At 37.8% G+C, this 12,776-nt stretch overlaps 1 protein-coding gene across 2 annotated transcripts in view; it reads left to right on the top strand.

The window, feature by feature from the left end:
* LOC117983741 (serine-rich adhesin for platelets) overlaps window positions 1-12,776 on the top strand; it is a 195,834-nt gene that overhangs the window by 107,352 nt on the left and 75,706 nt on the right. For both annotated transcript variants that reach the window (XM_069498101.1, XM_034970355.2), the window contains exon 4: window positions 4,580-4,640. In XM_069498101.1, coding sequence (XP_069354202.1) covers window positions 4,594-4,640 — 47 coding nt within the window. In that variant the 5' untranslated portion in view covers window positions 4,580-4,593. The remainder of the gene's footprint in view (window positions 1-4,579; window positions 4,641-12,776) is intronic.

The following is a 12,776-nucleotide window of genomic DNA, read 5'->3' as shown; positions in this document are numbered from 1 at the left end:
ACGGCACGACAAGGTATCGCACCGATTGTGCGTGTTCTGAACACGCGAGACGGCGACGCGGCGCGCGCTTAGTGGTGCGCAGGCCTTAAAGTACCTACCTAGCTTGTTTTCTAACTTCTAGACGCCACGAACACGTTGCCGTGCTATGTGTGAATTTCAGGCTTTATGTAATTGCTACTAGGGATGAGACTCGTAATAGTTAAGTACTTAACTAAAGAAATTTACATACTTGCGTGACAATCGTAAAATTAAACAAAAAAATCTAAAAGAGATAAAAATCGAAATTGAATTATTTTCTGCTAATTAAGTATAATTCGGGCTCCTAGTGACTCATAAAATGAGATTAGAATACAAAACGAGCAAGGGTGTTTTATGATTCCATTCTCTCTTTTGCAATTTCTTTCGCAGTCTCCCTATAAGAAAATTTCAATAAATGTCCCGAGAGCCAAAAGAAATTTCCAAAAGTTATTTGTTAAAAGCTGACAGTTGGTATGGGAGTTCTTCTGCTTTGTCTGATTATGGCAAACTAGCCCAGGTGGTTTCACATTATTTTAAATTTTAGGTTAGGTTCGGTTTGCCTTAATCAAGTCTCTTTCAAAAAACATCTCATGTTTAATTTTTTATAAAGTATCCATAACGGACGGAACGGTTTATTATTTATATGTTTTTAATTGTATTCGAAATTAGTTGAGAAGTTTTGCAATTGCATGAGCTGATAGATGATAGACACACATACACACGCATGGATTGGTCATTTAACAGTCCCGTATCGAAAAAACATAAACACTTGGTTGCTCAAAAACATTAACTGAGACAAGGGGCCTACAAGGCCAAAGTAAGGCAACGAATAGAGGGCCCTATTTCCTCATATAAACTAAATCAGCGGATACATAAATCATCAGTTAATACAATTATACGCGACACATGTTAGCAAGTGCTAGAATAATGGCTAAATTGCGTGTCCCTGCGAATCATAGTAAGCTTTTCACACAATCAACACACACAATGCTCAGCTTTCGATTAATTAACTTGTAATATACTTAAAACTTTGCAATACAATTAAATTAGTAAGTCAAGACCTACCTAATCTTTCTACATAATATGTCCATTAAATTAGCATGTAGGTCTATTAGATGATGTCCACGACTTCGTCCACGTGAATTTAGGTTTTCAAAAAATCCATGGGAATTCTTTGATTTCCCAGGATATACATATAATGTAGAATCTCACTCTCCAGGTATTTTACCATATCCATGCAAAAAATTATGTTGTTCCGTTGCTCCGTTGAAGAGTAAACACACTATCGCATTTATAGTAATAATAGGCTAGAGACTAGACGTATTTGTTCAAAGCATATATTAAGTATATTCTTAGGCCAATACTAAAATGAATTAACAGACTTTATATACCTACACTAGCTTATGCCCGCGACTTCTTCCGCGTGGACTACACAAATTTCGAATCCCTATTTTACCCCCTTAGGGGTCGAATTTTCAGAAATCCTTTCTTAGCGAATGACTACATCATAATAGCTATCTGCATGCCAAATTTTAGCCCGATCCGTCCTGGAGTTTGAGCTGTGCGTTGATAGATCAGTCAGTCAGTCAGTCAGTCATTCACCTTTTCCTTTTATATATTTAGATTACTAATATGAGGTATAATGTATAAGTCATGTAGCTATAAGCTGTGGGTAAATTAGTAGTAGGTAAGGTTATAAATAACATTACTGCGTAAATTTCTCACAAAGTAGTCTACTTCTTTGATTATGAAAAGTTTTGACGCACCTAATTATATGTTTCTGTTATGAATGGTAAAAACTAGAACCGTATTATAATAATTTAAATGTTTCTAATGTACGAAAATGACTAAAGAACATCTCCATTCTCAGCTGCAAGTTTCGTTACGGTAGATAATGGCAAAATTCAGCTGAAACAAACAGTGCCGAGGTCACCTCATTAATTGCCCGCCATCGTCCAATGTATAGTGTATACTGTATACCTTTAGATACTTGAGTTAGACCATGGAGCAGCAGATCTCATAATAAGGCGCCAAAAATGCCCTCTAATCTAATTGCATCGTTCATTCAAAGATGCCTTACTTATCTTTTTACGGAATCGTGTTATAGGTATGATCTACTAGTATCAGCTTTTAATCTTATTACACTAGTGTAAGAGTTGCATTATATTATGATAAATATAGTGATACTAGACCATGCCATGGGAATTCTGATATTCCGGAATAAATAATAGCTTGTGTCGGCATGCAAGCTAACTTTGTACCTCGTCCAAATCGGGTAAACAGATGGGTCCTGAGAAGCTAACAGATAGACAGATACACTTTTGAATTTACAATTAATGTTAAATTATGAATTATTGATAGAGAAAGCAAAAGAGATCCAGCGCCAGTTTACTAAATATACAAAAAGCACGAGCGATGAACTTGCAGTCCAGTCAAGTTGAGTCAATTTTGAGAGACTGCTCCAGTGATATGACAACTCTCAGCTTTAGTTGAAGATGTCGCTCAAATGCACCGTTTCGACACTGAAATATTCTCCCGAGGCCATCCATCAAGCTCTACGGAATTGATTGCTGATTAAACTGCTAAATTGCAGCTTTTATCTAGAAGAGAAATGGTTCAAAGTGGATAGATGAGCTACCATTGTAGACGTAACTTAATTTACCTCTCAGAAATTGTATCGGAATTTTAAACAACGGTAGTTTCAAAGTGAAACTATACAATCAGTTTTAAATGAATTTTGTTCAAACAATTCTGTTTCTGTTCCAAATCTGTTTATCTCATTTTACTCCACGTTTGCTGCCTGCTGCGTTTTTAAGTAATTAAAATATCACTTGCTTTAACGGTGAAGGAAAACATCGTGAGAAAACCTGCATGCCTGAGAGTTCCCCATAATATTCTCAAAGGTGTATGAAATCTGCCAATCCACACTCGATCAGCGTGACGGGTTACAGGCTAAACCCTTCACATTTTTAGAGGAGACCCGTGCTTAATAGTGAGTTAGCTATAAGTTAAGATGATGATGATGACTGTAGGCACGGTTTATAGCGTTATCTAAATATATGAAAGGAAAAGGTGACTACTGACTGACTGACTGACTGACTGACTGATCTATCAACGCACAGCTCAAACTACTGGACGGATCGGGCTGAAATTTGGCATGCAGATAGCTATTATGACGTAGGCATCCGCTAAGAAAGGATTTTTGAAAATTCGACTCCTATGGGGGTGAAATAGAGGTTTGAAATTTGTGTAGTCCAAGCGGACGAAGTCGCGAGCATAAGCTAGTAATAAATAATATGAGAAATATTAGGAGAAAGAGTTGAATTATGAAATAGGCTTGATTGTATTGACATCTTTATTATAGCACCATCAAAAGTTTATTAAAGAGATATACGAATATAACAACAAGCTTTTATATAAAACTTTTTATTCACATCGATAGGAAGGTAACAGGTAGGTAGGTAGTATCTACCTAAATCTCGAAACCCGTAGGAAATTTCAAGACAAAAGTCTTGAAATTGCTTACGGGTTTCGAATAACTCCATATTATTACACCAGAACAGTTATTCATGTTAAATCGATAATTTTGTTATTTACATTTCATAAATTAACAGCGTGAATGGAAAAACAATGGAATGAAATAATTGTCCAAGAGAAAACGCGAATCGGAATAAATGTAAGTATTCGAAAGCGCGCTCAATTTGATACGCCTGTATCGTCTTTCCAATATAATAATAGAGCAAAATCCCAGAACCGCCAGACCTTACTTATTTTCTGAGAAACAAAATGTGTGGGATAGAGTAGTATTAATGTGTATACCTACTGTTAACGTGCGCATACCTGCTAATTTGTGCCGTGGGCCAATTTATACGTAAACATTTTTCTTTAGTGTAGATAATTATGTATGTTTTACAGAAAATTTAATAAATATTCAATACTGCCAGGCACTTTCCGTCGGCGGTAATTTCCGTCAGACGCTTTAAAGCTTGCGAAAAAATAACATTCTAATAATAACAACTTCTAATTCTAACAATAATAATAATTTTACACGTATAGTTAAGTCGTAATTTTTATATTATGATATTCAGGAAATGTACCTACATAAAAATCATCACTTAGACGTTTTTAAATTCAGATTCAAGTTAGCCGTTGACTGCAATCTCACCTGGTGGTAAGTGATGATGCAATCTAAGATGGAAGCGGGCTCACCTGGAAGGTATGGCAGTTTTTACTAAACCATACCCCTTTGGTTTATACACGGTATCGCACCGGAACGCTAAATCGCTTACTACTAACATTACTGACTTTAAGAAAAGTCAGTAATGTTTTTACGTGCCTTTAGAAATTAATATCTTTAAATTGGTCCTGCGCACGAGCTAGCAAATAAGTATACTTCTAACGCAACTCTATCAGACGCATTTCGTTTCTCAGAAAATAAATAACGTCTGGCGACACTGGGATCTTGGGCCATAAGATAAAGACTGTCTTAGCAGTATTTAGTGCTGGAAAAGATGTGGAAAAAGGTCATGTCGACGTTAATGGATGGTTTGTTTTTTTCCAGGGCGTGGGCGTGAGATGGCACGCGCGGGCATGCTGCACAGGGGAGGAAAAAATGGAGCTGAGTAAGTGCCTTATCTTGGACGTAAATTACTTTAAACTATTATTCTCTTTTTATGCACACATACTTTTTGATGTACTTATTGAACTGAAACTGAAGTTTCACCCAAATATCGCATGATAATTCGCATCATCATCAACCAATAGACGTCCACTGCTGGACATAGGTCTCTTGTAGGGACTTCCACACGCCGTGGCGTGTGGAAGTCCCTACAAGCCTCTCTTGTCAGTCTTGCGCCGCCTGGATCCAGCGGCTCCCTGCGACTCGTCTGATGTCGTCCGTCCACCTAGTGAGGGGTCTTCCAACGCTACGTCTTCCGGTGCGATTATTATATAAGATTACGTTTTTATTTTTTGCCATATAAAACTAGGATCTAAGGAAATATTGGTTAGGTTAGGTTAGGTTTATATGTCTGTCCGAAACTGTTGTTTAAACTACTAAAATGTTTAACTAATGTCTAATATGTACATTAACGTTCCAAAGTTCGAAGTTAGTAAATAGGTGCATGTATGGTGCATTAGAAGTAAGAACATGTTACATTGTCGCAATTTCCAAAGGGACTAAAATACGCTTACATCGTCGACGAGACGTGGCAGGGACAAAACTGCCCTTATCATAAAGCACTTCAGCGTTAAAGGCTGCTTTACATTTCCATTAGTTAAGTAGCGAGTTTGGTTTAAACATTTGACGCGCTTAATTCGGTAAGTTGCAAGTTGTGCCACTACTCAAAGCAATTAAAACTTCGTGTTCCACAGTATGGACAAGTGAAATTCCCCACGCGTGATAATCTATAATAAAAATGATCTAAGGAAATATTTGTTAGGTTAGGTTAGGTTTATATCTCTGTCCGAAACTTTTGTTTATACTACTAAAATGTTTAACTACCACTTCTCAAAGCAATTAAAACTTCGTGTTCCACAGTATGGACAAGTGAAATTCCCCACGCGTGTAGAAAATTTTGATATCGAGGTGAGGGAGCACGTGGGCCGGGAGCACGCGGGCGGGGAGCAATTGCTTTCGAATCAGCGAAAAAATAGGACGTAGGTATAGCTCGCGACAGGTCAACATGGCAATCGGAGTGGGGAAGCCCCGCACACCCTCACAGCTCCCGCGGGTGACGTGCAGGTGTGCGGGGCGTTTCCTGCCCGATTGCTATGTCGCCCTGTCGCGAACTATAGGTTTTTTTCTACTTATTGTCTGACCTTGTGCACTCCAGTTGGGCAAGCTAACTCGCAATATAAATCAGCCTTAAGGGCGGCAGGGCGGCAAGGAGGACGGAGGGGTTCGTATCGAAGAGCGGCAGGTGCAAGCTTGATAAAGCTATTACTTATTTTAATATTTTTAATGCCTACCGGGAGCAGATGGCATTTTCCCATCGTCAAATGAAATGATATTCTTTTTATCCCATAAACAGATTATGAAATTTCTATAAACATGATATATACAATAGGACGACGGCTTTTTATTCATAAAGTAAACTCAAGAAGCGTAAAGGAAAAAATCGAAGTAGATACATTTGTATCTCTAAATTTTTCTAAATCGAAATGCCATAATGTAATTTGGATAATTATTATTTCAAAGATGATGCATATCAAGAAATAACTTATTGCGGAACAAATGAAATGTAGAGATTTGATTTAGAAAATAAAATGGAAATACCATTTTCTTTGAAATTGAAAATATCGTGGATATAAACTGTAGACCGTACCGTGGTATTGAAAGAAGTTTTATGAAGTTACCTTGTCAACTTACCTATGTCTAATTTAGGTAACAAAAAAAATTATTTTGCAAAAAGCAAATGTTCGAGAAAAACTTCTCTACACCATCAATACTGCCCGAAGCAGTAATCTGTGGCGTACCTACACCAACTGAAGTAGCAGGCTATTCGTCTTGTCGTTCTGCTGTAAACTTTGCAGACATGTCCCAAGCGATTCCTCTTGGTATGTAGATTCGGGTGGGTACCAAATATTCGTTAGATATCTTAATCTTATTACTGTGCACACGAGTCCTTTTGTGCTATCATTTATGCGTTTATTTGTGTTTGATCACTGTAAGTACGTTAAATTACTCTACTTTTTAACTAACTTCATTACTTACTTTAATATTCTCTTTACATGACAGATGAATATTTTTTAAGGAAGCTTCTCTAGTTTAAATAATAATATATCAATTCGCCCTTTGAAACACAAATAATACCTACAAAATCGCAGCTCTTTCCTACAATGGGAACTCTGAGGTATAAGAAAGAAATGATTTTAATATTAAAGATAACTAAGAAGATTCCGTTGTCCGTACCTAATATACTAAAGGTGTATAAACACCTACTTCTAAATCTGAAATCTTTGATATGACTGCCATGAGTCATGACGTTCCTCGCGCGAAGCTATCTACAATATCCACGAGAAACATAACCGCAATAACAGATAGTATAGTAGATAAATTTCTCTGACTCAATAAAGTTTTATCAAAACTAATAAGGTATGTTGTATTATAAAAGATACCATAAGAGTTATGTTACTTTAGAAATTATTAATTTAATTTGTCATGGTTTTTTTTATTTTGTGGTTATAATTTGTTATTTTAGATTACTTTTTCTTCAGAAGTGTTACTGGGGAACCAATGTAGGCTTCTCGCTGGGTTGATACACGCACGTGTTCTAGTGTCTCGTTACTCTCCATGCATGCTCTGCGAGGGTTGTCGGTGATACCAAGAATAGAGAGACATTTGTTTAACGAACAGTGTCCTGTTATCCTCCTGATGTCCTCTAATGCTCATCCAGAGCTCTTTTTACCTAACGCAACAATGCTCACGCTTCTTTACCTTTGCACCTTGATATCTGTTTCACAAAATTACCAATAAAAATCAAAAAATGCAAACAACATTCCAGTTAGTTTGATAAAAACTTTTCCCCTACACCTGTGCATATTATTTATTGTCTGTCTGCTACGTGAAAACAACTTCACTTCCGGAATTCCTCCCAACTCGCACATTCTCCTAACTCCACAATACGATGTTTCATCTAATATTAAAGGCTATCTCAAAGTTGGACCGCGCTTGGTTAAGTCACTTATTTCTGGTTCGATGCAACTTTATCAATGTCGGGAGTGCTCATACTGTTATTCAAAGAGCTGCCATCTAACTAGAGACAGAAGTTTTCTGCACGATAGCCTCGACCTGGCTCGTCTACACTAAAACTATAGTTTGCAAGTTTGGATGAAGGAGATAGTCTCCGAAACTACTCATCCGATTTCAAAAGTTCTTTCACTGTTAGGTAGCTATAGTAGGTACGCGACAAGTCGAGATGGCAATCGGGGTGGGGACGCCCACACATTCGCACAAACTCCGCTTACCTGGTGCAGGCGAGCACGGGTGGCGTGCGGGTGTGCGAGGCGTCCCCACAACTCATACCCCGATTGTATAATCTCGACCTGTGTATATATACTATACATTATCCCCGATTACTATACGTTACCATTTATACGTAGGGCGGATGTTAGTCGCGGGCAAAAGTTAATATTTTATACCTACAAGGAAACTAGTCGTGATTTTGTCATTCAGTAGGTTGGCGCTTGATCTGCTTTCACTCTCTTTGTCAACAATATGCTATCTTTATTCAATATATCTTTATTCATAATATGACGCAACGCTGACGGTAATGTAACGTGAGTAAATTAAAAAGATATAACGTTATAAATATATATACGTTCACAGAAAAATGTATATAATTTACTTACGTAACAAGCTCGGCTCTTTTTTTGGGGGCGCTTAATTTGACATCTGATGCATCCATTATTCCTTCTAAGCGATGCATGGAAGTCTGCATCTCTATGGGTTATTATAACTCTATGTCGTTAGTGTCCAGTGCCACCCCTAACCTCGCCGCGATTTCTCACCTCTTCTACAACCCCCTATAGCAAGTTTAAATTGTCAGCTGGAACTTTGCTTGCCACTTAAACAAGCTTTATTTGTTCACTCCAACTTTAACTTTCATTTCTATAACTCTGCTTTCTTATATCTGGCATTCCATAAAAAATTGGCAGTCAGTGGGGTCTGGGATAAAAGTGAAAACTTGAAACTAAGTTTTTAAGAAGAAATACCAGTGTTTTTTTTTTGGATTTTCAAATTTATTAAAATCTAATTCGTAAACTAAAACTATATACATTAGTTTAGTTTTTACATCTATCAGCACTCCAAGCACTGTTAATAATATTAGCATGTCGGTCACGCGACTTTGAAGTTTTTACGCATCCGAAAATCGCCCAACACGTTTAAAGAACTTTTCACTTCAAAAATGTTTGTTTAAAAACTCAACACACAAATAGATATAGGTACTTATTGTTTTGTGTGTCGTCAAGGGACTGTAATAATTTATAAACAAATGAAGGCTGCGGAAGCCGGGAATGGCTGATGTTTTGGCAATGCGACGTTATGCCAATGCGGGTGTCTTGTATCAAAAAACCGGCCAAGTGCGAGTCAGACTCGTGCTCCGAGGGTTCCGTACTATATGTATAGTCGTATTTTTTCGACATTTTGCACGATAAATCAAAAACTATGATGCATAAAAATAAATAAAAGTGCCCAGTGGATCCATATGATTTTGAAGTGATAAAATTGGTAACGTGAGATAGGTATTTTAAAAATCTTTTTTGTTTAATATCATAATATAGACGTTGCTAAACGTCCATATTATGATATTATGTAGTAGGATAGGTAGGTAGATAGGATGTAGGGTACCTATTATTATCTTCAAACTAGAGTCAGCCGTTCATGCGTGATTGCTTGGTGGCTTGATGGTGGCATGCTTTTCCTGCATGTTAAGCATTGGGAGGGCTGGCGGTGCATATATCGCATGCTGCACGTTGTGTCATACAGATTTGTCTGTTCTGGCGGAATTAAGCTTATTGTTTCTTGTAAGTACATCATGGAGTTCCTCAAAGTAGCTGTTGCTTTTATCCAACCTTGAGGATGAGTATTAAAGGTCACATAGGCTTGTTTAGATGTAAATCAGTGTCCCGTGAAAGTTCCGCGGACATACCGCCTTAGCCAATTACCGGTACCGATCAAAGGTAAACCCTTTAATAAAAATCCTTAGCTTGACCTCTTGAGGAATGGCCCAAAATCACTGTTATACAAAAATTACGTAAGATAAGGTCGGAAAGTATAATTATATTCAGACTAGCTTATGCTCGCGACTTCGTCCGCGTGGACTACAAAAATCTTAAATCCCTATTTCACCCGCTTAGGGGTTGAATTTTTAAAAAATCCTTTCTTAGCGGATGCCTACGTCATAATAGCTATCTGCATGCCAAATTTCAGCCCGATCCGTCCAGTAGTTTGAGCTGTGCGTTGATAGATCAGTCAGTCAGTCAGTCAGTCACCTTTTCCTTTTATATATTTAGATTTTGTGCAGGTTATGCGTCTTGCTATACTCGAGTTGCTGTGTCTAAGCACTTCTTTGTACCTACACAAATTAGGTGCGTGGCTGGAATCGAACCCACGACCCCATGAAGAGGCCGATACCGCGTTCCGGGAGAAGGTTTATAGTAGGTATATCAGAATTAGAGAGAGGCAGGGCGTGCCAGACCTTAATTTTTTTATAAAACCTGAAAGTTTCTCTGCATATTTTGACGACCTCCCTGGCGCAGTGGTGAGCGCTGTGGTCTTATTAGTGGGAGGTCCTGGGTTCGATTCCTGGCAGGGGTTTGGAATTTTATAATTTCTAAATTTCTGGTCTGGTCTGGTGGGAGGCTTCGGCCGTGGCTAGTTACCACCCTACCGGCAAATCCGTGTCGCCAAGCGATTTAGCGTTCCGGTACGATGCCGTGTAGAAACCAAAGGGGTTGGGTTTACTAAAAACTGCCATACCCCTTCCAGGTTAGCCCGCTATCATCTTAGACTGCATCATCACTTACCACCAGGTGAGATTGCAGTCAAGGGCTAACTTGTATGTGAATAAAAAAAAATAAAAAAAATTGTCCCCAACACTGGGAGGATCGTTTGTTCGGATGTTTGTTTGGATCATGGTAGCTTTGTGAGATAACAGGTAATAAAGGTGTAAAAAATCTTACGTCAAATTATAAAGTCTAATTCTTTATATTATCATATATCTATCTATCTATCTTCTTCTATACAAATGAAAACGATTCGCCGAAATGGATGTATGCGCATAACTCCCGAAGGGCTGCACCAAATTGGATAATTCTTTTTTTGTTGTGTTTGTACATAATTGTCAGGAGAAGATTTGTATGAAAGAAAATTTTTGGAAAATCCACGGGAAAAGACAGTTCCCGCAGGACACGGACGCAGTCGCGTGCAACAACTTGTAGGTATATATTGTGCGTTTTAATCAATTAAAAATCACTTGCTACAACGATGAAGGAAAACATCGTGAGGAAACTGCATGCCTGGGAGTTTTCCATTGGCAAGCGTGGTGGACTATTGCAGAAACCCTTCTCAATCTGAGAGGAGATCCGTGCTCAGAAGAGAGCCTGATGATGATTGATGATAAACCTTCCTTGTGACATGTTCTACAAGATGGTAACCACACTGAAACCGGGGGTGGGGTGGCCTTCCAACATCAATGCTGAAACCACACTGAAATCCATTAAGACGTTTAACTTGTATGTGAATTCACAGACAAACGCGGATTACAACTTTGTTTTATATTACTCGCATTAAAATATTTTTAATAGAATAACTAGGAGTGAATAAAATGTAAAAAGAAATCTCAATGAAAGGTTTAATTTAAAAGCTTTTACAGAATAAATATCTCATCCTCCGCTCAAAACGAGGGTAGAATTTATCTCAAGCCAGTCTGATGCACTAAACGGCATGTCGGTATAATTATACACAGTATTTACCCCCCATTAACATGTGCCGCCAACTCAGTTATAGCTTAGAGCGCGATCATATTAGAGACAACTTGTTTCAAATCAAAAAGTAATCATTGACATCTAGAAATACACGCTGGACTTGCGTTTACCTACTTGTTTTTGAAACTTTATTTTCGCCATTTTGACGCTGATAGCAGTAGTGAGTGTCCTCAAAACTAAATGTTAGTGATAAGATTAATATGAAGACCATTTGATACAATTTCAATTTTAATTCACATAGGTATGAGTGATAGAGACAACATCGTGAGAAAACCTGCATGCCTGAAAGTTCTCCATAATGTTCTCAAAAGTGTGTGAAGTCTACCAATCCGCATATGGCCAAACCCTTCTCACTCTGACAAGAGACCCGTGCTCTTCAGTGAGCCGGCGATGGGTTGATCTTGATGATGATACACTCTACAAATTATGAAATAGCTATAAAAAACATATTTTCTTATTAGGCATACTTATAGCTTTAATGCAAGTTGCATCCCGTTGTTATCCGAAGCCATGGCCCATGGGTACAAGGAAATATTATATAACAAGCTCGAAGGTATTTTGTACACTAAAGAAACTACAATCTTACGTTGGGACCAAATTGTCTCAATACATTGTTCGCAATTTCGCGATAAAAGTAAATATTGCGCGCATTGGGTCCGTTCCAACAATTTGCTTAGGATTCCATATTGTGCCGCCTTGACCAACACTATCATACGTAAATGGGATTATATTTTACATGGGGTGACATTAGATGAAAATGAAAAGGAAACCTTAGAAATTCAGTAACTTCGAACTGTTTACACAAGTTTCGGTTCAATAATAATCATAAATGGTAACACTTAATAAAGACCACAATAATAATATCCTACTAGCTGACCCGGCAAACTTCGCCTAACAGCCGATTCTTTTTCAGGCAATTTTTTAAATTTTTCTGTCCGTAAGAACCATCCTTGTACTTCAAGGAATATTATAAAAAAAGAATTAGCGAAATCGGTTTAGCTGTTCACATTCAGCGATTCATTTTTATATAGAGAAGATAGAGATTAATGCGTTGGACAAAGAACTCTCATCTTATCACTAAACATTATTATAAATGCAAGAATGTGTGTGTTTGTTGGTTTGTCCTTCAATCACACTGCAAACGAAGCAACAGATTGACGTAATTTGTTTGCATGGTTATAGTTAAATACCTAGAAAGTGACATAAGCTATTTTTAACCACGACTTGGTCCGGGCGGATTTAGGTTTTAAATAATCCCGTGGAATTTC

The sequence above is a fragment of the Maniola hyperantus genome, chromosome 1, assembly GCF_902806685.2.
Source record: "Maniola hyperantus chromosome 1, iAphHyp1.2, whole genome shotgun sequence".
NCBI lineage: Eukaryota > Metazoa > Arthropoda > Insecta > Lepidoptera > Nymphalidae > Maniola > Maniola hyperantus.
Note: the sequence above shows the minus strand (reverse complement) of the source record. Positions and strands in the feature narration are given on the sequence as shown.